Genomic DNA, 25,727 nt, shown 5'->3' with positions numbered 1-25,727 from the left:
CAGTTTTCGGCTGTAGGGCGGAGACGAAGCCAGGGGCCGGGTCAAGGAAACCGGCCGCCCTGGTGCTTTGGAGGGCGCCCACGCGGAGCTCGTCTGTTCTGTCTGCTTTAAAACGCTGGCACGCCAGGAACCGGGCCAGAAGGGGTCTAGGCTTGACCTTGACCGTTGGAGCTGCTAGCTTGACTCTCGCTGCCGGGCAACGGCGCGCTCCCCGCGGGCCCGCGGCTGCGCCTGCCCCTCCCTCAAGCGGAATCGCGGGCGATCCAGGCCGGGTTTTGCAGCGGAGCTGTTGGGAGTGCGCGTGCCGAGTCCTCTCGGGTGGCGGTCGGCTGCAGGGGATCATGGTGCTGAGCGAAGTATGGACCGCGCTGTCTGGACTCTCCGGGGTTTGCCTAGCCTGCAGCTTGCTGTCGGCGGCGGTGGTCCTGCGATGGACCAGGAGCCAGACCGCCCGGGGCGCGGTGACCAGGGCGCGGCAGAAGCAGCGAGCCGGCCTGGAGACCATGGACAAGGCGGTGCAACGCTTCCGGCTGCAGGTGAAGGCGGGCGCGGGGGCTGGGGTGGGCTGGCGTGGGGAGCACGGCGTGGGCAAGGCTGAGACTTCAACTGCCCGGACGCCAGAGGGCCGGCTGGCAGGCAGCGCAGATGTGAGCCCCGGAACGGAATCCCCCCCACCCCCCCTCGAGCTAATGCATTCCGTACTCTTTCTGCGCCAGGTGCAGCGCAAGGGGAAGCGGAAAAGAAAAGGACAGGTGGTGGAGGCTGGGCGCTGTACTGGGTCAAAGAGGAGCTTTGTCCCACTCCAGAGCATCTCGATAACCGATATCAAAACGCTGTGGGAAATAAAAACCGTTAGCGTGAGAATCAATAGAATTCATCAGGGTTTAGGACTTTGGAATCATGGAGTGATGACCCAAGATGTAACGTCGATGGTCCAGGGTTTAAAGTTCATGTTTGTTAGTTTGTACATAGAGATCTTAAAAGAGGGATGAAAATAGACGCCTATGTATACAGGGAGTTAGTGGCCAAGCCCCTCCCTGTAAATCTTCTTTCTAGGTTTCTGCCGCCCGCTTATAAAACACCTCGCAACCCCTTCTGTGAGCCTCCTTCCAGCGGCTTCTCTGGATGACCCGGTCAACAGGCTTCGCTTCTCCCCATTCCTCCTTAGACATTTCAGTGTGAACATTTGGGGGGATGTGATAACAGAGTCGGTGGGAAGGAGAAGAGATGTCTATCTGCAGGAGGGGGACCTTTTCCTCCTGTGGCACAAACACTGACCCCAGTTAAAATCCCAAAATTTGAACTCTAGATGCGTTTCAGGAGTCAGAAGGGTGCTTCTGGGTCAGTATCAGGGAGGAATGCAGGTGAAAATTGCATTTGGCAGGTCCTCAGTTGTCTCAGTTGAGTGAGTTTTGAGCAAGAAGTGCAACCAAGTGTGTTGTGGAACGCTAGTTCATAGCAGTGGAGAGCTATTAGGAGGACTGACTGGTCTTTGGTTACCCAGCTGTGCCCTGAATGCCGGCAAAACTTTGGCTGGCTGTAATACTCTGAATTACTCCTCACCATCACTAAGTCCAGCATGCATCTTATGTCTCTATTGAAATAAAAGTCTCTTAGTTCCAGCCTACCCAGGCAGTGTTTGGAGCTGGCTCCTCCTAGTTTGGGAGGCTCGGACCTCACACCAGCCACCTCTACCTGAGCGAGCACAGGTTCTTTGGTTATTCCTTGGTGGTACCATCTCAGGATCCTCATGCTGATTCTGGGCTAGGCCTGGGGAGCCTTGGCTGCTCCTCCATGTCCTTCTGTGCAGCCAGCTTTCAGCACAGCTTGGGTGAGCAGGCGGGGGAGTCTGCCCACAGTTCCTGCCTACGGGAAGGATGACTTCTAGCCATAAGGAATCCATTTGGCTGGGTGGCTGGGAGAAGGCTGGGTCCTGCATTGCACCTCCCCGATTTTGTCTAAAATAATTGCCCTTCAGTCTTTTAAAGAACTGACAAATTTGCTCTTTCTCTTTGTTTGTTTGTCTCTTTCATTCTTTCTTTCTTTTGTCTTTCCTCGAGATATGGTTTCTCTGTTTAGCCTTGGTTGCTCTAGAACTTGCTCTGTAGACCAGGCTGGACTTGAATTCACAGAGATCCACTTGCCTCTGCCTCCGAAATGCTGGGATTAAAGATGTGTGCTGCCGCCACCATCACCACCACCATTACCACCTGGCAAGAATCCATTTTTCAAAGAATGTTTTAGGGCAGAAGTTTTGGCTCTAAAATGCAAATGCTGTTTGCACAACTTCCTGGAGCCAAGATCTACCCTCAGATACCAAATTTAACTTTTTTAACAAGGGAAACTACCTTTGGGGTTTCAGGGCTAGAAGCCAAAGGTGGTGGTTTTGCTTGCTTGTTTTCTTTGTCTTAGACAGGGTGTCTTGCTTTCCAGCCTGGCTTTGAACTCACAATATAGGATAGGATGCATTTGAACTCCTGGTTCTCCTGCCTCAGCCTCCCACCTGCTGACAGTGTGTTACCGCACTCATCTTTCTCTGTGCTTTGTAGCAAATAGTAAACATGCTTGTGTTCATATTATTGTTCAGTTCTCCCACTACCTTGCTGTGCAGACTGAGCTAGAGACCCGCTCAAGGGACCCTCCCATTTCAGCCTTTGATACCTGGGACTTCAGGTTTGGCCTACCCTACCTGACTAAGGGTTCGTGTAGACCTTTTGGGGGATGCTTAGGAGGTAAGCTTTTGTTGTAAAATCAGCCCAGCCTTGGGTTCAGCCCCTTCCCTTCTTCACCCCGCAGAATTCTCCTGCTGGGCCCTGGCTTCCTTGGAGAAGAAAGGCAGCACCTGAGGCTGCCTCCGAAGTCTCTCTTCTAATGCCTTCTCAGCCCATCCCTGAATAGCAAGGGGCACCTGGGGAGATCGGACCCAGTGTTCTGGGAGGACAAAGCAGTCTGGTTCCTCTGATGGGTACTATACAAAGTTAGCTGTGTGCCAAGGTAGATACAGGCTAGATGGCAAGTAGGACATGAGCACCTCTAAGTCACAATGGTTTACACAATGGTTTACTTTTCCAGACTCTGGAGCAGCTCTAGGGAGAGGTGTATTTCTGGTTACTGTAGAACAATGGAAGCCTATCAGCAACAACCTTTCTCCTACTTTCCCCAGATACCCTCCGAGTGAGCTTTAAAAAAAATACTACTTTTAAATTTTTTTTTAATTTTATGAATGTTTTGCCTACATGTATGTTTGTGCACCATGTGCATGCCTGGTGCCTACAGAGACCAAAGGGGCATGAAATCCCCTGTAAATGCAGTTATAGAAGGTTATGTGGGATTGTGGGAACCGAACCCAGGTCCTCTAGAATAGCAGACAGTACTACAAACTTCTGAGCCATCTCTCCAGCCCGTCCCCCATTGTTTCTCTGCTGCAGACAAGAACCACAAGAAATAGACTGTTAGCTGGAAGAGATGTCATAGAACATGATTCCTGCCCCAGGGCCTTTGCACATGTGGTTTTGTTGTACTGTCTCATGCCTTCTCTTGGTAAAGGTTTACTGATCCTACAAATGACTCTCCCCTCACCGGATCCATTGTGGCTCTGTCTCTGGCCCGTCTCCAAGCCTTTCTGGTACGTTTCTTTGAAACGATTCTATTGATGAATTGAAATCATGGTTCCACCATTAAGAATATCTTCACCATCGTTGTGAGCAAGTGGAGACAGCTGAAAACAGAACAAAAAAGATAAAAACCCAAGAGTCTGAAATTAGGACACTAGATGGTTCAGGAGAGGGAGAAACAGTTGAGAGAGGAGCAGTGCTGAAAAGATGGGTGCAGCAGCTCCTTCTTTAAGCATGGTCTCCATACTGGGTGGCCACACAGTTAGCTGGAGGAAAGCAGAACCTGGCTCTCTGTTTCCCATGCAAAATCAAGCTCCCTATTATTCACAGACTGGTCTCTCTCTCTGGTGCAGAATTACTTTGGTAATTTGGGAGAGAGATAATGTCTCAATTGCCTGATGCTAACTGAAGATTTAAAAACAGCTGTTAATAACCTTGTCATCTGCTGTCAACAGGGAAGGCACTGACATTTGTGTGAGAATGGGAGCCTTAGGGTTTCTGTTGTTGTGGAGACCATGCTATGCAATGACCGAGGCATCTCTTTTGTTGTTGTGTTTTGTTTTAGAGACAGGGTTTCTCTGTGTAGCCCTGGCTGTCCTGGAACTCACTCTGTAGACCAGGCTGGCTTAGAACTCAGAGCTCTGCCTCTTGAGCACTGGGACTAAGGTGTGCACCACCACCACTGGCAACTCTTATAAAGGACAGAATTTAATTGGGGTTGACTTACAGATTCAGAGGTCCATTGTCATGACCATTATCATCATGGCAGGAAGCATGGCACACAGGCAGACATGTTGCTGGAGAAGTAGTGGAGAGTTCTACATCTGGAGTGACAGGCAGCAGGAAGAGGGAGACACTGGGCCTGGCTTGAGCACCTGAAACCTCAAAGCCCACCCCCAGTGACATAATTCCTCCAATAAAGCCACACTTACTGTAACAGGGCCATACCATCTAATAGTGCCATTCCCCTGTGATCAAACATTCAAATCTGTGAGTCTATAGAGGCCATAGACTTTCTATTCAGACCACCAGAGGGGTTGTTGATAACTTTGAGGTGACGGGAGGGACTTTGCAGGCATCTTTATCGAGGAAGAGGAGGAGGAGGAGGAGCAGCAGCAGCAGTCAAGCTGCCAATGGTAATTGCCGCAGGGTAGTTGTGCTGATTTTGATTGTCTTTGATCTATTTTCAGGCATTTTTAAAATAAAACAATGACTCATGTATTCCAGGCTGGGTTTGAAATATATATATATATATATATATATATATATATATATATATATATATAAAATGACCTAAACTTCTGATCCTCTGCCTTCAACCACATCTGCTGTTGGTGTGTTTGTTTGTTTGTTTGTTTGTTTGAGACAGGGTTTCTCCATGTAGTCCTAGTGGCCCTGGCACTTGATTTGTAGACCAGGCTGGCCTTAAACTCAGAGATCCCTCTGCCTCTGCCTCTGCCTCGAGCTGGGATTAAAGGCATGCGCCACCACTCCCATCTATTATGCCTGGTATTATGAGATGTTGGGGATCAGACCCAGGCCTTTGTGAACGCCAGCAGGGAACAGCACAGCTGTATTCTTAGACTCTTATTTTACTTTTTGGTTGTAAAAATGTGTCTGTGTGTGTGTGTGTGTGTGTGTGTGTGTGTTTTGCAACAGCTCACTATGTAACCCAGGCTGGCATCAGATTCACGGCAATCCTCCTGCCTCCACTTACAAGTACTGGGATTACAAGCAGAAGCCTCCACACCTGGAAACAATATGAAGCACAGTTTGCGTTCATTGTGGGAAGGGAGAGGCAAGAGGCAGTGCTTTATGCCGTATGATTGCTTTGTGAAAAAAACGAGTATGGACAGCAGTGACATGTTCTGCACATGTGCAATCACGTGTTTTCACACATTCCTTTGTTCTGTTTATCAGAAATTGTCAGCTTTGGTTTCATTTCTGGATGGTCTGGGGTCTGGGCAGAGTGGGTAAATGTTCCCTTTTTATATCCCTGGGTGTGTCTGTGTGGTGTGCATGTATATACGCTCCCATGTGTATTTGTGTGTACGTGTGTTCCTGAGTGTGGAGGTCACATGTCAGATGTTTTTCTCTATCACTGTCCACCTTATTTTTGAGACAGATTCTCCTTGGACTTGGAAGTCACCAATTCAGCAAGACAAGCTGGCCAGTGAGGCCCAGGGATCTCCCTGTCTCCACCTCCCTATCATTATCTTATTATTTTTAGTTATGCACGTGTGTCTGTGTGGGGGTATATGCACATGAATGTAGTCACCCACGGAGGCCAGAGGATATGGAGATACAAGCTCTGGGTGCTGGGAGTCAAACCCGGGTCCTCTGCAAGAGCACTATGTTCTTAACCTTTGAGACATCCCTCCAGTCCTCTAGATACTTTCTGAAAAAACTTTGAACTTTGCCCTTGTATAGATTTATAGGGAAGGATGGGTCACAAAGACAAGGGCTTGGGCAGGGCAGTAGCGTGGGGAGGAAAGGATGACACTGGACAAGGGTCTTGGTAGAGGGGAAGAGGATGGGCAATTTCCAGAGCTGCTTGAAGGCTTGATGACCTGTTGGTTGCGATGGAGAGGAGAACGGAGAGAGAATGAGTGTTGTTTCACTGGTCACGTGAATGTGGATGTGCTCTTGCCTGTCCTGGGGCGTCTTGAGGTGGAGCCCAATTGAAAGTGTGGGAGATGGTGATTGCAGAAGGACAGGGGTGAACATCCATGAATTCCCTTGTGTGAAGCCTGGTGGAAGATCAGGAAGAAGGGGGTGGGTGGAGCACCCAAAGGGAGTCAGACACAAGGAGTGGAAGCCACAGGGAGCAAGCCTTCTCTGGTCATAGAGAAGGAATAGAAGTGCCAGAGGAACCTGGAGGGGCTCTGTGTCTCTGCCCTTGCCACCCTTGAGATCATGGCTAAAATGTCACCTCATCAGGGAGATTTATCCATCCATCCACCCGTCCATCCACAGCATCCTCTCATTTCTGCCAAGGCCGTTTATCTGCGGTCTCACTTTACCACAAGCTGTTTCCCTGTGGCTCATTTACTTGCTTTTTCTGAATGCAGGGACCTTGCCTTGTTTACTTCTAAATGCACGGCCTGTCTCTGCAGGCCTTTGCACTTGTTTGCTGACTGACCAAATGAATGAGCAACAAAGGGGCCCAAGGAGTATAGATATAGTATAGTAAATGTAGTATCTCTATCCAAGAGAGACTGAGGACACTGGCTTGTGGTCTCATACCTCTGAAGACCTCAGCAAAGCCAGGAGGAAGAAGTGCCTAAGTATTTGTTGGATCTGGTAACGGAAGATTGCAGGAGTGGGAAGAGGGGGCTGAGCTGTAGGGTGGTGATCCAGCGTTCACTAATTGGTCTAATCCCCTGGAAAAGGACCCAGGAGGATGCTTGTGGGTAGAGCTGACCCCAGGGACCTGGCACGTGGGTGTGGGCTTAGAACCTCCTTTCTTAGAAGACACCACTCCCTACCATACCCTGTTTTTTTTTCCCCCAATATGTCACTATCTAAAATTCATATTTGTTTGTGTCTCAGTTTTCTGTTGCTGCAATAAACAGCACAACCTGAAGTAAGTTGGGTTTATTTCAACGTACAGGTTATAAACCATCACTGGGGGAAGGCAAGGCGGCAGTTCCAGGCAAGAACTGAAGCAGAGATCCAGGGGGAACACTGTTTACTAATTTGCTTTCCTTGGCTTGCTCTGCTGGCCTTCTTACACCACTAAGAACCATCAGTCCTGGGGTGGCACTGCCTCCAGTCGTTAAGTAAGAAAATGCTAGTCTGACGGCGGCCATTCCTCAGCTGAGGCTCCCTCTTAGACGACTGGCTTGTGTCAGCACAGTTATTATTTCTCAGCTCTGCCCCTGCCTCACGTAAGTTCATGTGGGCATAGCTTTTTGTTTACTGCTGTGGTGTCAGAGCGGAGTAGGCTGTGTCTAGAAATGGGTGTGCCGGTTATTCCCCTTTGGGTTTGGTCTTCAGCCACACACCTCGAATCTTAATGGGGCCTTTCTTGTGGTTGTACTTCCCTGCCAGGGCTTGTATGCAGCGGGTGTCCTGTGCTGGGTGGGTAGGATATCACTGCCTACCTTTCTTAAGAAAAGGACTTGCTTCATGTCTGTGAGTGTTTTGCTTGCATGTGTACATGAGCACCACATGCATGCCTGGTGCCTGCAGGAGTTTCAGATGGTTGTGAGCCATCATGTAAACCAGTCCCAGGTCCTCTGCAAGAAGAAGAACTCTGCTTGCCACCGAGCCATCCCTTCAGCCCCACTCCTTACATTTCTGGTCCTAAACACAGCACTCCTTTTCTTTTCATTTCAGTCTCTATAAATCTGTGCAATGGGAATGTCAGTAAGAGTTAATCAAGGTGCCAGGCAGTTGTGGCGCACACCCTTAGTCCCACCACTCAGGAGACAGAGTCAGGTGGGCTAGCCTGGTCTATAGAGAGAGTTTCAGGACAGCCAGGGCTACCCAGAGAAACCTTGTCTTTGAACACCCTTCCCCCCAAAAAAGTTAATTAAGACATAGAAGATCATAGGCTTGCTGTTAAAGCCTGCAACTTTAAAAAAAAAAAAAGATTTATTTACTTATTTTCTGAATGTGAATACACTGTAGCTGTACAGACGGTTGGGAGCCTTCATGTAGTTGTTGGGAATTGAATTTTTAGGACCCCTGCCCACTCCGGTCGGCCCCACTCGCTCTGGTCAACTCTGCTCACTCAGTCAGTCCTTGCTTGCTTCTGACCAAAGATTTATTTATTATTATACATAAGTACACTGTAGCTGATGTCAGATCTCATTACGGGTGGTTGTGAGCCACCATGTGGTTGCTGGGATTTGAACTCAGGACCTTCAGAAGAGCAGTCAGTGCTCTTACCCGCTGAGCCATCTCCCCAGCCCAAAGCCTGTAATTCTATCTCTTTTGAGCAGTGGGGCAGGGAGATCTTGAAAGCTCAAGGCTAGCCTGGTCATAACGGAGACCCTCTCTCAAAAAGAAAAACAAAGCCAAATACAACCACATCTTTATTCCTAGCACTTGGGAGAGGCAGGCAGATGTGTGAGCTTGAGGCTAGCCTGGTCTACATAACGAGAACCTGTCTCACACAAACAAACAAAAACAAACAAACAAACCCAAGTGGGGAGGAGCACTGTAAAATCTTCTGGCTAGGTCTGCTGTGGCTGTTACAGTAGTGAGCGCACGGCAGCTGTACATGATTTGTACACACACACCACCACCACCACCACCACCATTACACCAAACAGAAACCAGCAGACCCAAAAAATACGCGCGCGTGCAGGCATATGAGTGCAGTGGGGCAAGGGGAAGGGAAGTAGGAAATGAGAGAAGGTAATGGGGGTGGGATATGATCCCAATGCATTAGGTAGCAGGGAAAAAAACCTGTCAGAAACAGAAGAAAAGAAAATGAGAACTAACCATGTGAGTGGGGGCGGGGACCCAAAACAACAAACCCAAACCAGCACTGTGCCTGGCAGGCTCCGGAGGCAGGGGTGCTGGGTGCAACCCAGGTCCTGTCCCTCACCTGTTTCATCTCCAGCATCTTCCAGAGGCTACACTTGCACTGGCCTGGTGGGTCAAAAGCCTACGTAGGCTAGGATCTGGGTTCTAGTGTCAGAGCTGCAGGTGGTATCTTCTGTCAGGGGCATCAGCAAGTGACAGCATGTTTATTGTGAGGACTGAGTGAGGGGGGGGGCTGCGTGAGGAGGGAATTGGGAGGCGATGTGGGGGTGAGATTGGGATGTAAAGTGAATAAATTAATTAATGGGAAAAAAGAAAAAAAAAGTTGCACTTGTTAGATTGACATAATGTGTCACCCGCAGAATCCTGACCTGGACTCAGAGGCCTTGCTGGCTCTGCCCCTGCTCCAACTGGTACAGAAGTTACAGAGTGGCGAACTGTCCCCAGAAGCTGTGCTCTTTACCTACCTGGGAAAGGTAAGCCCTAGGTTAGCCCTGCTTCTTCACAGGCTGAGGGGAAAACCTGGCCTGGAGTTGTCCTGCTCTGGGTCATGGTAGAACTTCAGTGCCAGGGACTACCAGGGAGGGAAGGAGCCCGTGTGTGTGTGTGTGTGTGTGTGTGTGTGTGTGTGTGTGTGTGTGTGTTTGTGTGGACACTGAGCATGTTGTCTTAGCTAGAAGCCTGGCTTTCAGCCCAGATTCCCCTCTCCCGCCTCCACCTCTGGTCACCAAGTCTGTTTTGTTCCCTTCTGTCTTTCTCTGGTCTCTCCCTGTTCTCCACCCACCTTTAACCATCCTGCTCTCTTCCTCTGTAAGCAGCGGCAGCCTGGCAGCCTCCGAGCAGGTGCCTGTCAGGTCCTATCTTCATCCAAGGCCTTGGGAGCTTGGAGACATTGAACTCAGGGTCTGCCTTGTTTTGTGCTGGGGCCTTGTCCCAGGATTCTCTTTCTCTCTGCTTGCCCCTCCATGCTGACCGGCAAAACCTCCCCTGTGTCTGCCCTACTAGGTCCCCCCTCTCCCTGTCTACTCACAGGCAAGGCTCAGCTCTGTCCCTCCTCAGGTTCTCTCCAGGTCCTGTGGACAGGGGTTGTTCTTTAATTCTTTAAGATTTTAGAAATCTGTGTATCTGTCTGTGTGAGGGGGGTATGGGTGTGTGTGGATGCTCTTGGAGTCAAAAGGGAGCACTGGCTCCCATGGAGCTTGAGTTACAGGTGAGCCACCTGACATGGGTCCCAGAAGCCAAACTAGGGTCCTCTGGAAGAACAGTTCTTAGAAAGAACTCTAAGCCACAAAGCCATCTCTCCAGCCCTGATAGATATCGTTTCCCTTTAAGTTTCCGTGCCAAACACATGATCTTTCACATAAGAAGTGCTCAGGGAATGTATGTAAGAAAAAGGGGTAAGACAGATTATGCATTCTGTTATATTCTGAGTGTGCCGGTGACCCCAAGTAAGTGAGTGTCCGTGTCAGGGGGAGGTGTGTTATGACACTGTTAGAAAGGATGAGCAGCCAGTGTCATCTGTGTCATCGACCCTGAAAGCCCCCTCCTCCCCAGACTTCCAATTCACAGCAGCATTTAATTGTACACAGGCTCCTCCCTTCTTGTCTTAGGGAGCTTATAACTGGTGCCTGCAGTTTTGAATGTGGCCACACAACCCTCTTTTCTCCAGTTATCTCTCAGGAGCAGGGGGTATCGTTAGACTGAACCTCGGTGTCCCCTCCTTTGCTTCTGGGGCCCTGGGCCCGTCTGTGGCTGGAAGTTGTTGATGTTTGCTGTCATTCTATCAATTCTGGGGGTCCAACTGATATCATTCCTTCTAGGCTCCGCCCCAGTTACCTGGCAGCCAGGTAGGGCCGATTTATCATAAAAAGTGCTGTGTGCCCCCTCCTTGCTCTCTTACTCTCTCTACCTCTTTTCTCCCTCTCTCCCCTTCCTCTGCCCTCTTCCTGGCTGGCCTCCTCTCCTCTCCTCTCCTCTCCTCTCCTCTCCTCTCCTCTCCTTCCTCTCTCTCTTTCTCTCTCTCTCCTCCTTTCCCAGCCAACTCCCCTCCCCATGCCCTAAACATACTCTATTCTACATTATACCCTATTGTACTCCCAAGAATATACTATATTCTACAATACCCAGGTATATGGCTGGTACCTCAGGGGGAAGAGATGCCTCAGCATGAGCCCACAGAGGCACCCTCTTCCACCTCAACAAACCTGGCTCTATGAAACATACCCTTGGCTCTTTTCTCTTCTCTTCTCTTCTCTTCTCTTCTCTTCTCTTCTCTTCTCTTCTCTTCTCTTCTCTTCTCTTCTCTTCTCTTCTCTTCTTTTCTTATAAAACACAATAACCACCCTTACTTTGCTATTGAGGTCATCTGTGTGACTCAAGAGTCCCAAGGAAAGGGGAGGATCAGCCAAGGGCCAGCAGAGCCTGGCACTAGACAGAGAACAGAGTGTCGGAGCCTGGTCTAGCCTAGCTGTGCAGCCACTCACTCCCATCGTGATCTGGAGTGGACATGGAGGCCTGCTTCTGACGGCCTCCTGTCTATCTGCCTGGCCAGAGATATGGCTTGGAAGTAAGGGAGAAGTGGCCAGTGGTCATCTTCCTAGCTACTCTCTGCTGAGCACTTCTGAGGACAGCCTTGCCTGGCCTGGCCCCGAGTCTCTCAGAGAGCTTGGGTGAAGCTGGTGTGGCCTCTGGGCCATGCTTCTGGTTACCCTTTCCCTTACAGGAAGTGTAGAAAGAGGAATCTTAAAAAGAGAGGACGCTGGCTTCCTTGTATCCATTTCCCTTTCCCTAGGCCTGGGAAGTGCACAAAGGGACCAACTGTGTGACCTCCTATCTGACCGACTGTGAGACTCAGCTGTCCCAGGCTCCACGGCAGGGCCTGCTCTATGGCATCCCCGTGAGCCTCAAGGAATGCTTCAGCTACAAGGTACACCCCGCTTGTCCTGCCTCTGTGGCTGCATCTAGCTCGGGTCCAAAGGCCTTGGTGGTCTCTCTGGCCAGTGTGGTAGTGGTGGTGGTGGGCGTGTCCCTGGGCTGTGGAAGGGTCCTGTGGCATCGTCGGTGTCTTCTTTCCCTAAGGGCCATGCCTCCACACTGGGCTTGAGTCTGAACGAGGGTGTGGCATCGGAGAGTGACTGTGTGGTGGTGCAGGTACTGAAGCTGCAGGGAGCTGTGCCCTTTGTGCACACCAACGTCCCCCAGTCCATGCTAAGGTTGGTCCCCCGGAGCTGGTCTAACCAATGAGGTGGGAGTAGACAGAGGTAGTTGTTGAGGTGACCTGGGCTGACCTTGTCCTGCTTCCTCCAGCTATGACTGCAGTAACCCCCTCTTTGGCCAGACCATGAACCCGTGGAAGTCCTCCAAGAGTCCAGGAGGTTCCTCAGGGGGTGAGGGGGCTCTCATTGGATCTGGAGGCTCCCCTCTGGGTTTAGGCACTGACATCGGCGGCAGCGTCCGGTTCCCTTCTGCCTTCTGTGGCATCTGTGGTCTCAAGCCTACTGGGAACCGCCTCAGGTACGTTGGGGACAGGGAGGTCTTGAAAAGACCTAAGGAAAGCACAACCTTGGCTCGGCCTTTCTGCTCTCTAGGCTGCAGGAGGGATTCACTAACCAGGCTTTGGTGAGGGTGTGGGAGGGCATTAGTTACAACCAGTTATGCATGGTTTCACATCCATTGCTGGGAGTTTAGAGCCATGGCTGGTCTTGTGGTGAGTATAGGGTAGCCAGCGCTTGTTTCCAATATCTTGTGTTTCTGACCAGCAAGAGTGGCCTGAAGAGCTGTGTTTATGGACAGACGGCAGGTGAGTGAGGTCTATGGTACCCTGGAGGGTGTGTATGGAGGGGGTGACATCTTGATTTGCCTTTGCCCCTGTTTTTCCCGTGGGTGTTAGCAGATTGCCAAGACACTGTAGGTGTCAATCCTTACTGTCCTTTCTTGCTCACTCTGGACCCATAGACCAATCCTTACTCAGACCTAGGGCTCATTGCGGGCCAAGTGACACCTCTTCCTTCCCTTCCTACAGTGCAGCTTTCTGTTGGCCCCATGGCGCGGGATGTGGATAGCCTGGCATTGTGCATGAAAGCCCTACTTTGTGAGGACTTGTTCCGCTTGGACCCCACTATCCCCCCCTTGCCCTTCAGAGAGGAGGTGAGTGAGGATATGAATGGGCAGGGGAGGGAACTCTAAAACTCAGGTGTGTAGGCAGGATGGTAGCTGCTACTATAGCTATGGCCACCAGGTGGCACCAGTGCCTGCGTTTGGAGTCTCCTAGACTTTCCCCCTAGCTGTAGAGGACCACCAGTTAGGGACTACTTAAACCTCCTTGGAAGGAAATTGTGGACCCAAGTTGAGTTTGCCCTTAGGAAGTAGCGTTTCTTGGAGTATTCCTGCCTATTTCCCCAGAAAACAGGCTACCTGGCAAGTAGGCTGATTCAGGTGAGAACAGAGTGGAGTGTTGGCTATCCAAATATGAGCAAGATAGGCCATTGATCAGACAGAACCGAACAGCTTACTCCCTGAAGCCTCCCTAGTATCCAAGAGGGAAGGGCAGGGTGGAGCCTGCCTTAGCTGGATCTTTCAACCAGGAGTTGGGCTAGGATCAGGTCAGGACCATGATGTAATAGTTGGGAATACAGAAAGAGGAGGCGCTTTAGGCGAGAGGTTCAGAGTCTTGGTGAGCTGGTGTCCCTGACTGCTTCCCACTGATGAACGGATAGAGAACCACAGAGGTTATCTGTATCGATGTACAAAGCTTTGGGGAGTAGTCACAGCGAACAGATGCAGACAGGTGAGCAGTCTATCTGTCATTCATGTCAACGCTGGGAGGCAAGCTGCACTTTCCAGAATCCCCAAAGTTCCTGCTCCCATGCAGGCCTCTTGCTTTTCTCAGTGAAGCTGCCTTGAAGGGTCTCCATGCAGGAGAGTGGCATAGTTACTTTGGGGAGCTAGGGCAGGTGGGAAGGTCTGCGTGGAGTAGGCTTTTCTCCTTAGCAAACATGTTCAAGCAGTTGTAGCCTGAGCCCCTTGTGAGAGGGAAGAGAGGTGAGGAGGTCTGGGGGGGCTCAAGGGAGTGAGTGCAGGTAACAGAACCTCCACTCTGAAGACAGAATGCATGGTTGGGCTTCTGTCTTTGGATAGCCCCGGTTTCCTCTTGTGACCCCTGGGAATCCCCTCATTCCTGCTGAGTCGCCAGGAAGACATTTTGTGAAAGGGTGCTGATGTTCGTACAACAATAGATCAGGAGGAAAGGATGTCAGGATTCAGACTGTAACCTTGTAGCTACGGGTGGGCCTGGAGGGTCTCCTTCTCTGAGCATCCTGCGTGGGTCATTCTCTTTTACCCAACCCCATTGCCTACTTTTGCTTCTAGATCTACAGAAGTTCTCGACCCCTGCGTGTGGGATACTATGAAACTGACAACTACACCATGCCCACTCCAGCCATGAGGAGGGCTGTGATGGAGACCAAGCAGAGTCTCGAGGCTGCTGGCCACACGGTATGGCATCTCCTTTCCTTCAGGGGAGTCTCCCATGGCCAGGCCCTCCCGCGTCCCTTTATTCCTTGTTACCTAGTCGCTTGGGATGAGAATTTTGGCTATGTGAGACCAGTCTAAAGATGGCTGAGGTGAGAGTATTGGGGCAAATAGTTGGTGGGGGATTTGGCCTGCGCTGGGAGATGTATGAGTGTGTGTCTCAATGCTAGACAGCTTTCTGGAGATTACTGGGGACTTGAGATAGTTGAACAGGCCAGTGGGCTTGGTTTGTTAATTCTGAGACAACTTCATGTGTGAATCCAGACTTCTTATGAGGTCATAGGTCACTATAGCTGACTTGGTAGCTTTGTGATTATGTGGCACTGATACCCTCGGGGCTACAAGGGCACCATATGAGTTATGGGATGCGAAGGCCTTTTCATGTCTGTGGGCCTTACCCCCTTCAATCTCCGCAGCTGGTCCCCTTCTTACCAAACAACATACCTTATGCCCTGGAGGTCCTGTCGGCAGGTGGGCTGTTCAGTGATGGTGGCTGCTCTTTTCTCCAAAACTTGTGAGTGTGATGGGCTTGAGGGTCAAGGGTGGAATCTGAACACTGCAAGGGGGGGGGGCGGGCTCAGTGGAGAGCACGGGATGCTCTTCCAGATGATCCAGGTTTGATTCCCAGCTCCCACATGGCAGCTCACAGCTGACTGTTACCCCAGTTCCAGAGGATCTGATGCCCTCCCTCGCTTCCACAGGCCCCAGGCACACACACAAAGCACAGAGATACACGCAGCCAAACACCTGTGCACATAAAATAATAAAGTAAACATTTAAAAATGTGCAGACCCGGGAGGCAGAGGCAGGCGGATTTCTGAGTTCGAGGCCAGCCTGGTCTACAAAGTGAGTTCCAGGACAGCCAGGGCTAAAAAAAAAAACCCTGTCTCGAAAAACCAAAAAAAAAAAAAAAAAAAAAAAAAAAAAAATGTGCAGACCCAGGGAGAGTAGCTAGGCCCTGTGCCTATCCCTAGGACAGGCCTAGCCTAGCTGCACACATGGAAGATCTGGGCAGGGACCTTGCTGTCCTTTTAGCTATGCAAGTTGAATCTGGTGATACCACACCACAGAGGCTTTGGAAAGATGACCTAAGACGCAAGGGGAGGCTGGATGGCAAAGCCATAGCCCCTCTGAGCTAAGCTCCCTGTGGTGTGCAGGTGTGCAGTGGCTTCCCTGTTGTTTGTTAAGGAAGGGTGCTGGGTATGGATAACTGCCTTTCCTGAGTCAAGTCTTTCTTTTCAGGCCTCAGTTTCCCTTTTTCTGAGTGGGTGTATGGAGCAGTTTTGCTTAAGAGGCTTGCCCAACACTTGGGAGGCAGAGGCAGGCAGATCTCTGTGAGTTTGAGGGCAGCCTGGTCTACTGAGCAAGTCTAGGGCAGCCAAGGCTAGAGAGAGAAACTCTGTCACAAAAAAACCTATATACATACATAGATTAATAATTAATTAATTAATTAATTTAAAAAAGAGGCTTGCTAGAGAGCAGCTAGTTCCTCCCAGCTGTTTACAGAGGAGAGGCCTGAGAAGGTGCCTCCTGGAGACATAGCAGGGCTGGCTCAGGCAATGAACCTGCTCTTTGGTCTCAATGTAGGTTTTTGGGGCACCTGTCCTGCAGCCCCATTCAGAGATGTAGGCTGGCATCAGTGCTAAACAGAAAATGCTGAGGGAGATAGTTCCTCTTTCTAGTCTACTGTGAGGCAGAGTCCAGGCACCCCAGTGAGCAGGAGAAACAGTGTGCTTTGGAAAGATGCCAAGGAAGCTATCAGTACTCGTGGAGTTGGGCAGGGAAGGAGGTGGACAGAACTGTTGAGTTACCGGGTTTGCGGTCCTGGGGAGTGAGGAGGGGCAGGGGAGGGGGCCATCTTAACTAAGCCTTTTGTCTTCCAGCAAAGGTGACTTTGTGGATCCCTGCTTGGGGGACCTGGTCTTAGTGCTGAAGCTGCCCAGGTGGTTTAAAAAACTGCTGAGCTTCCTGCTGAGGCCTCTGGTGAGAGCACCAGGCATGCAAGGACACGGTCCCCGGGCCCCCATCTCACGCCACCTTGTGGTCTCTGGCTCTTCCTTCCTCCCTTGGTCTCTAGGTCTGGGCAGGCATGGTCTCCTCATCTCTTCTACCCTGACTGTTCCCCTTTCTACTTTTTAACAAACCTGTTTGTCAAAAGGGTCATGGCCTGGACCTGGGAGGTGGGAGGGCGAGGAGGAGGTGGCAGAGGTCACCAGTCACTGACCCTGTGTCTGTTCTGGTGCAGTTTCCTCGGCTGGCAGCCTTTCTCAACAGTATGTGTCCTCGGTGAGAACTTTTCCTGTACCCTAATGCCTGCCCCCGTGTTTCCTCAACTGGTCTCGTCTGAGTTCAAGTGGTTTTGACAGAACAATCTCTGGGAGAAACAGATGCTAAGGTTGAGGTGTTCCAGGCAGGAAGGGGGACTGATGACCATCAGGTGGGGCCCTGAAGCTTCATCTGGGTCATCTGAGGACGAGGGCCTGAGTGCAGAGCAGGACAGCCACACAGAGGGAAGCATGGGGGAAAGTCCAGGAAGGAATTAGCCTGAACAGCAGTGGTGTGGGGATTGTGGGTCAAGGAAACAGGCAAAAAAAACCTGTTAGGAAACTGAACTAAGCGTGTCTGGACCTGCTCTACCCGACTCTTTGTGCTGGTCTTCAAAAGCAGGACGTGATTCACCCCATTCTCAGCATGATGTCTGTGGACGGACATAGTCCTCTTACCTCCAGATATTATGGACTTTGGATAGCCTGCCCTATCCTTTCTTGTAGCTCAAGAGTCACAAAGAATCAGGCATGGTCTAGTGCTGGTTTATCTATGAAGTCACTAACCCACCCAGCCTGAGTCCCTTGAAATCCCGGATTCTTCCATCTGGAGAGCAGGGCCTTGATTCCCTCAGAGCTCCCCTGGGGTTGAATGAGATTTTGAAGTGATGGCAGTAGGATGTATGGTGTTGCTGATGCTGATGGCCATGGCTGTGAAGGCTGACGACCTTCCTCTCTCTGACGACCTTCCTCTCTCTGCTCAGGTCGGCTGAAAAGCTGTGGGAACTGCAGCATGAGATTGAGGTAAGGTCTGGGCCCTGGGGAGCAAGGGAGGGGGCAGTTGCTCAGGGCATCTACCAGCAGTCTTCTCTTCACTACTCCCACCGGGGCAGTGGAGTGACCTGCTTCTCCTCCCTCCCCAGTGACTGTGGCTTGGGCCCTTCTGTGATGTTCGTTTGTCTGGTGTCTGTCCTTAGAGTCTGGGTTAGACTAGACTCCTGTCCTGGGCCCCTCTCGGTTTCCCCAGGACTGTCTATGTCCGTGTTAGTGAGTGGCTCTGCTTTGCAGAAAGCATTTTGTCTGTGGTGGAAACAAGAGAGGCAGCTCTTTTCATCTATTGGTGCCTCCGCTCAGATGCAACAGCAAGAGCTAGGGCCAGAGCCACCTCAGTGTCCATTGGACATCAGGGGGTGCCTTGGCTCTATCGGAGCACCTCCCCCAATGCGCTTGTGTCTCTGCAGTTATATCGCCAGTCCGTCATTGACCAGTGGAAGGGAATGAACTTGGACGTGGTGCTGACCCCTATGCTGGGTCCTGCTCTGGATTTGAACACACCGGGCAGAGCCACAGGTGAGGCCTACTGCCCCTCTGCTGATGCTCTCATCCCCTGTCCCCTTGTGAGTCCAGCCCTGTGCCCGGTGGAGCTATGGAGTAGAAGAGGAGAGGTTCTGAGGGAACACACCATCCATGGAAGAACATCTTGCTCTTTGGGGCCTCACTAACTTGTCGGCTAAAGAGATGGAAGACGTGAGGAGAGAATGCGCTCTCTAACCTGAGCACTGTGCCCGTGGGAGGTCCCCTCGCAGAGTCTGCCATTTGCAGAGATGGTGTTTGAATCTAGGTGGGATTTAGATAGCCCAAGAAAACAGGAACCACCTTCCAGGTCAGGGAAACTGCGTGGATACATCACAGAACGGGCATCAGTGAGGCTTGCTGGCTTCTGTGCTTTACCACAGACCCTAGGCCTGGGAGAGGGACTTTTCCTAGCTGTGGGTGAGGTTGCCATTTTATGTGTGGGACAAGGGTGACTTAGGCCCAGAGTGGACAGTTGGCACTGTGGGTGGCAGGGCTTGCCACAGCCAGTGTGGTTTTTTTTTTTCCCCCAGGGGCTATCAGCTACACTGTTCTCTATAACTGCCTGGACTTCCCTGCGGGGGTGGTGCCTGTCACCACTGTGACCCCTGAGGACGATGCCCAGATGGAACACTACAAAGGCTACTTTGGGGATATGTGGGACAACATTCTGAAGAAGGTAAAGCCTGCCTGTCCCCGAGCTCTCTGCTCTCCAGACCCAGCTGCTGTAGAGGACAGAGTCCTAACACTCACAGGTATCCTGGACCTATGGTGTGGTCTTACTTCATTTCTCTCATCCTGATGTCTGTATCCCATGTAGGGCATGAAAAAGGGTGTAGGCCTGCCTGTGGCTGTGCAGTGCGTGGCTCTGCCCTGGCAGGAAGAGCTGTGTCTGCGGTTCATGCGGGAGGTGGAACGGCTGATGACCCCTGAAAAGCGGCCATCTTGAGGGTCATTCATCTGCCCAGCTCTGGAGGACCTAAGGCCCATGTTGCTCTGCACTGCAGCCCCATCTATTCAGGATCCTGCCACCCATGAGGAGATGCCCAGCACGGGAAGAGGCAACCACCTGCCCTTCCCTGGACTCCTGCAGAAACCCAGGGCACGCCCTCCATAACCAAGTCTGGACCTTGCTCCCCTTTCTGGTCTACTTTCCATCCTGACCCCCTACTCTATGTGACAGCCCAGCAGGAACGACACGGGCCAAGGACCACCAACAGTCAAAAAGAAGCAATGTGTTTATGTATTTTTCTGGGTATTTCTATTAGGACCCTGGGAACCAGAGCCTGCTGAGAGGGCTGTGCTGTCCCTCCAGAGCTGGCTGTAATCATGCCACTCTCCTGCTCCAAAGCCTCCCTAGGCCATCACCCACAAGGTAGACACAGGGACATGTCCTTGGCACTTAGCTCCTGCCCGCCCTTCCTTGTTCAGATTGGCCCCAGCTTTGATGGACACTGCCCGGGTCTTCCCCCCTCATTCCAACTCTCTGCTGACATGCCCTTTCTACTTCTCTATCTGTTGTAGAGAACAAGGTTTCTCTGTGGAGCCCTGGCTGTCTGTAGATCAGGCTGGCTACACTGGCTGGGATTCACAAGGCTGCCTGCCTGGGTGCTGGGATTAAAGGCGTGTGTTACCACAGTCTGGCTGGATGGGATATCTTTTAGGGTCATCTCTGTAACCCATTTTCTACTTATATATCCACACATCAGAACACTGGACTGAGGAAGGACTATGTCACCCTGGATACCTGTCAGGGAACACTTACAGAGACAACAGTGTCATCAATTTGAGCTTCCCAGCCAAATAAGTCTCCTCTGGTCTGTGTTTTGTTAGCTTGCCAGTATTGGCCTGGCTTCTGACGTCTCCTCCATGTAGGTTGTACTGGTGACCTAGGATCCCACTTGTGGTGAGTGAGTGAGACCACTTGTGGTCTGGGCTCTGCAAGGTTTTACCATGCCTAGCACCCAGCATGGTACCTGGCACTTAGTAGAGAGCCAGTCAGGCTTGCTGGAGGGACGGCAGATTTATTCCTAGCGAATCCATTTTGGCATCTCCTGATTACTTCCTATGCCATCCATAATAGGGAATTTTCAGTTTGCCTCTGACCCGCTACCTTTATCTAATCTACTTAATTCACTTTGATTCATGACCACAGGGACAAATATCTCTTTGTCTGTGATCAACATAGAGCTTTCTCCTGGTCAAGAAGGCTGCATGCATCAACTTCCACCAACCCTCAGCTCCTCCGCACTTCTTCCACCCAGCCCACAAGCACATTGAATTGCTCCCACTATGCTCAGGATAAGCAAACAGAAACAGCCCCTTGCTTGAATGGTTTCTCATTCTACCAGCAACTGTGTAATTGCACTGTAGGTCACAAATGCTATAAAGCAGAAGTCCCTGGGTATGAGGACATCGAGCAGACTACCTGGCCTGCTGGTCATGTGTGCAAGAGTAGGTGTATCAGGGAGTGCTCTCTGTGTGAAGTGACATGTAAGCTGGAAAGCTCACAGTTAATGGGAGCCAAGGAACAAGTATTTCAAGAAGAGTGGAGTCAACTTAAACGCTGCTGATGTAACTGGATAAGGACAAGTGAAGGGAGGGATGGAGAACTCCACCTGCCATCACTGAATCGAGTGCCTACTGTTTGCCAGACACTTTACAAAAGGCTGCCAAGGTCCTTGCTCTTAGGGAACTCATTTTCTAGAGAGAGGGCATGCAAATAAGATCATAAAATAATTTATGCTGATGATAAGAGTGAATAAATAAAAAGGTTGGTGTGGTAATGGGGGCTTGCAGCCTAAGGAAAGGTGAGGGAGCAAGGTCCAGGTGCCCCAGGGCATGGTGTAGCTGTCACATGGCTTCCAGAGGGGCCTGAGGGCATCACCAGACAGTACTGGAAATAGAACAGCTTAGGATACCAAGAGGTAGAAGGATGGACCGGGACAAGCTCTGGAGCTGTCTTGAAGGTGATTTGGCATCTGCTTCCAAGTGACTTGAGGCTCAGAGCCAACAGTGTTCGCCACAAACTTGGCTCCTGTGTCTCCTGACTTCTGGGTGTTGAGGGTACTCACTATTCCCTTGGTCGTAGTGACCAGTAGCCACACTGACTAGCTTATGCATGGCTATGCCTCCTCCTAATTCAAGTCCACTCTGTCTTGCTTCTGGCTCGTAATAGCTTCCTCTCTCTTCTCATCCTTACCCACAGACCCTCTTTACTGGGAGACCCAGCAAATGGGGAGGCTGGATCCCTGCATCCTAGCTGCCTGCCTCAGTCCTTACTTTCTTGGGTCATCTCCCCCCAGGGCAGTTGTGGGACAGACCTGAGGAGTCTGTCCATCTCTTAGGTGAACCTGTCCTCATCTCCACCGAGACAAGAACCTAGTCAACTCACTCTCCCGTCCACATTCACCCACCTCCATCCTGAAAATGTCCGCTCAGCATCCTACAGAGACTTGAAAGCATCCGCACAGCCATTGCAGCTGGCTGGCTGGGATTGACAGATGAAAATGGGATCCGAGTACAGCATATCATACTCCTCCTTAGGGTGGGGGAGAGAAGGTGAGGAAAGGAGCAATGAGACACAGCCTTGGATCTGCTGTGTGGCCTAGAGCATGTGATGTGCCTCTCTGGGCTTTGGGCGCCCCAGTTTGGAGTCCTCAGTTTGGGTAGCACACTCCCTCTGGGAGCCCAGTAGGGATAGGGGTTGGGGATGGAGTCCCATGTACTGAAGATCCAGTGTGTCCTCTGCTGTCCCCTTTTGGTGATTGATGGCCCCAATGGACAGCTTCTCTGCCTGAGCTGCCGAAGTGGCTGGGAATGTGTATTAATATTAATTGGGACTAATTAGTTGGATAAATCAATCCACCCCCAGAGAGCAGCAATCCCGCCCAGACTGATGACCAGGAAGTCTGGCTAATGGGGCTGCTGTGGCGAATCTGCATGATGAAAAGGACTCCTGGACTGGCCGAGGCCCCAGCTGTGGACAGTGGAGGCCTAGGAACCATTACTGTGAATGTTGCATGTGCCTCCTGCTGCAGCTTCACTGTGCTGTGGTGGAGCGTGTGTGTGTGTGTGTGTGTGTGTGTGTGTGTGTGTGCATGCGTGGCTGCATGCTGCTTGTGTCTGTGTATGCAGTGGTGTGTGCACCTGAGTGTACTAGACAGCAGATTCCTCTGATTGAAGTATTCCCTGTAGAAGGGTGGAGAGGGGCTCAGGAAACTTGGGAGGTAAACAGGCCCTGTGGACAGGCTATGACTTGGGCGATTCATGAGGCCCCCTCTCTAGAGTTATCAAAGCAGTAAACAGGTGCTCAGGAGAAGACTGACCAGAGAGTCCTCTCAGACTTCCTGTAAGTTGTACAGAGAGCTCCAGGGTTGCAGCTTTTGTGAGTCACCCCCTGTGTCGGCGTGGGCTTCTAGGTGACACAATTTCTTTTGCGTCATCCCTGTTCCTGTAACACTTCACCCATACTCCTGTAGTAATCTTGATAAAAACTCATTGGTCCGCAAAGTTGGACTTAAGTGAAATTGTTATTTTAATCTACTGTGGGTTCTCCCTTGGGTGAGTAGATGTGTATGAGTTGTGTCTGCCTAGGAGAACTCTCCTACACAACAGTCTGTTGTGTTACTGCCTGGAGTGTATGTCTTCATATGTATAACTGAGGTGGCTCTGAATGGTGGTCAAATGTATAAAATGCCTGCTAACTGGGAACAGCTGATTCCATGTAGGTTTTGATGGTGTGCACATAGGCAGTGGGGTGTGCAGCTCCCAGCCAGTTAACCACTGGGATTGTGTCCGGTTGGCTGGAGGAGAGGAGGGGTTTAGAAGAGGTCATCTATCTCTAGGCTCATACCTGCAAGCTTCTTGGCTCTCAGCATCTTGTTCTCTCTACAACAAAGCCACTGGACGGTCTGCCCTGGACGGCTTCCCAGTCTGGTCTTTCTCCAATGGGCACGCCCTTAAGAACTCAGGTGCACAGCTTGATGTCCCAGGAAAGGAGGCAAGTCAAAGCGTCAGACAACCTCAATTCAGCTCAGAGTTGCAAACTTTCACAGGACTCTGCTCAGTCCACCCAGGAGGTTTCTGTGAGTCTGTCTTCGTTCTGGTCCCCATATTCATTATAAAGACAAAAACAGACAAACAGCTGCCATGCAAGTGTAAGAACCTGAGTTTGATTCCCCAGAAGCTGTGTAAAGCTGAGTAGTACCATAGCACATTCTGTAACCCCAGTGCCCCTGTGGCGAAATGGAGGATGAGAGACAAGAGAATCCCAGAGTCACTCAGGCCAGCTGATATATGTAGCAGAAAACCTGCACTCTCCCCAAGGCTGGGCTCAAACTCTTTGGTCTTGGTTCAGACAGTCACTTTGCCTTCTCAAGTCCCTAGCTGGGACTATAAGGACACACCACCATGTCTGGCTTGAGTCTTTCTCTTTGAGACCAATGTTCTTTTCCTTGGGATGCATCCTCTCTCTGCTCTTTGCTCAACCAATAGCGGCAAGGTTTCTGGCTAGCATTTGCAGTCAGGCATCTGTGATGTTAGCTAAGTCTGAGCAGTGTTGGTAGCGTGTTACAATAAATGGTGTTGACCCCCTGCGAGGTCGTATAAAATGGCAATGTGGCTTCTGTGTCTCCATTTCCCTGCACTGAAATCCTGAATTAGATACTAATATTTTAAAGAATTCCTCTGTGCCTTTATTTATTCATCTCTCTAGTGGGGGAGTGTTTGTTACAGCATTTAAAGATGTATTTTAGGTGTATGAGTGTTTTGTTTGCATGCATGACTGTGGACCACTTGCATACCTAGTGCCTGCAGAGGTCAGAAGAGGACATCAGCTCTTCTGAAACTGGAGTGTCTTAGTTAGGGTTTCCACTGCTGTAAAGAGCCACCAGGACTAAGGCAACTCTTACAAAGGACAACATTTAATTGGGGCTGCCTTACAGGTTTAGAGATGTAGTCCATCATCATTAAGGCTGGAAGCATGGCAGCATCCAGGCAGACATGCTGGAGGAGCTGAAAGTTCTACATCTTGTTCCAAAGGCAAACAGGAGAAAACTCGCTTCCAGGCAGCTAGGAGGAGGGTCTCTCAAAAGCCCACCCCCACAGTGACATACTTCTTCCAACAAGGGGACACCTACTCCAACGAGGCTACACCTCCTAATAGTGCTACTCTCTGGGTTGGGCCAACCATATTCAAACCTCCACAAAGATTAATGCAGAGCTATGAACTTCTGTGTGGCTGCTGGGACTCAAACTGTGTCCTCTGTAAAAGCAACAAGTGCTCTTACTCCCTGGAGCCCCTCATTACAGTATTTATATAAACTTATAGATGTTAACAGTGTACACAGTCCTGAAGAGTTATAATTTTCATTTTAAACAGAAAGCTAATGTCCATGAGAGGTGGATTTTAGTGGTGAAGGTTTTTGTTGTTCTCATTTTGTTATGAGGTAGACGTTCATGTAGCCCGGGCTGCACTTGAACTCTCTAAATAGCCAAAGACAACCTTGAATTCCAAATCCTTCACATCCCAAGTGCTAAGATCACAAGTGTATAATGGCACACCTAGCTCTGGGGTGGGTTTTGAACTTTTTTTTTTTAGGAGACTTATTGGCAAGATTGTTGATTGCCCATTTATGGAATGCCTGCCCTGCTAGTAGAAGAGCAATTTCATCATGCTCCTGTAGTAGCCCCAAGCACTCCCTCACCTGCTCTCCCTACCTTATCACTGTTCTAGAGCCAAAGGTCTCAGAAGCTACCACACAATAACTGTAGGGGAGACTAGAATAGGGTCCAGGCTGACACGATAGATACTTGGCTATGGGTGCACCTCCTGTCAAGATACTTCTGTAGGAACAGGGATTAGTGGGGCACGAGGGACAAAGACACTAGTGTTGGTGGTGAACCTGTGGACCAGGAAGTGCTGGGACAGTTTCTGTCAGGGTTTGCTAGGGTTTCCTAGCCTGGGGAGCAGGCTGGGGATGGGTACAGACTAGCCCTTGACAGTTCCTTAAGGATTCAAGGGTTGTGCCTAGAGAGTTTCTAGAACATTCCTGCCGGGTCCAGTGATGCAGACAAACCTCAACTGGGTCCTCAATCTGCAGGAAATCGGGGTTCCAGTGGTTACAGGCAAGCGAGGAGTTGGCGAGGGGGGGTGACAAACAGACATGGACACAGTGAGAGTGTGTATCTGAATGTATTTTCTCAAAGCAAGCACCAGTCTTATAATACAGAAGAAAACCAAAAGCTAGGCAAATACATCCGTCAAGTTACACTGGTTCTTTTTTTTTTATTATTATTACGTATTTTCCTCAATTACATTTCCAATGCTATCCCAAAAGTCTCCCATACCCTCCCCCCCCACCCCACTTTCCTACCCACCCATTCCCATTTTTTGGCCCTGGCGTTCCCCTGTACTGGGGCATATAAAGTTTGTGTGTCCAATGGGCCTCTCTTTCCAGTGATGGCCGAC

At 50.5% G+C, this 25,727-nt stretch overlaps 1 protein-coding gene across 1 annotated transcript; it reads left to right on the top strand.

Moving 5' to 3' along the window:
• Faah (fatty acid amide hydrolase) lies at window positions 1-19,894 on the top strand. Its single transcript, XM_021160054.2, has 15 exons — window positions 1-536; window positions 9,473-9,586; window positions 11,902-12,036; window positions 12,189-12,322; window positions 12,417-12,623; window positions 12,869-12,909; window positions 13,132-13,256; window positions 14,478-14,603; window positions 15,056-15,153; window positions 16,523-16,622; window positions 16,885-16,925; window positions 17,668-17,707; window positions 18,145-18,253; window positions 18,790-18,935; window positions 19,077-19,894. The coding sequence occupies exons 1-15, from the start codon at window positions 342-344 to the stop codon at window positions 19,203-19,205; spliced, it is 1,740 nt and encodes a 579-aa protein (XP_021015713.1). The 5' UTR covers window positions 1-341; the 3' UTR covers window positions 19,206-19,894.
• The last annotated feature ends 5,833 nt before the right edge of the window (window positions 19,895-25,727 follow it).

Source organism: Mus caroli, chromosome 4 (genome assembly GCF_900094665.2).
Source record: "Mus caroli chromosome 4, CAROLI_EIJ_v1.1, whole genome shotgun sequence".
In the NCBI taxonomy this organism is placed as follows: domain Eukaryota; kingdom Metazoa; phylum Chordata; class Mammalia; order Rodentia; family Muridae; genus Mus; species Mus caroli.
Note: the sequence above shows the minus strand (reverse complement) of the source record. Positions and strands in the feature narration are given on the sequence as shown.

Bases quoted from the DNA above. Each gene is read 5' to 3' on its own strand.
- Faah (XM_021160054.2), top strand. From the start codon at position 342: ATGGTGCTGAGCGAAGTATGGACCGCGCTGTCTGGACTCTCCGGGGTT. The intron at 12,624-12,868 runs GTACGTTGGGGA...GTTTCTGACCAG, and splicing joins CCTACTGGGAACCGCCTCAG to CAAGAGTGGCCTGAAGAGCT. The intron at 18,936-19,076 runs GTAAAGCCTGCC...TATCCCATGTAG, and splicing joins GGGACAACATTCTGAAGAAG to GGCATGAAAAAGGGTGTAGG.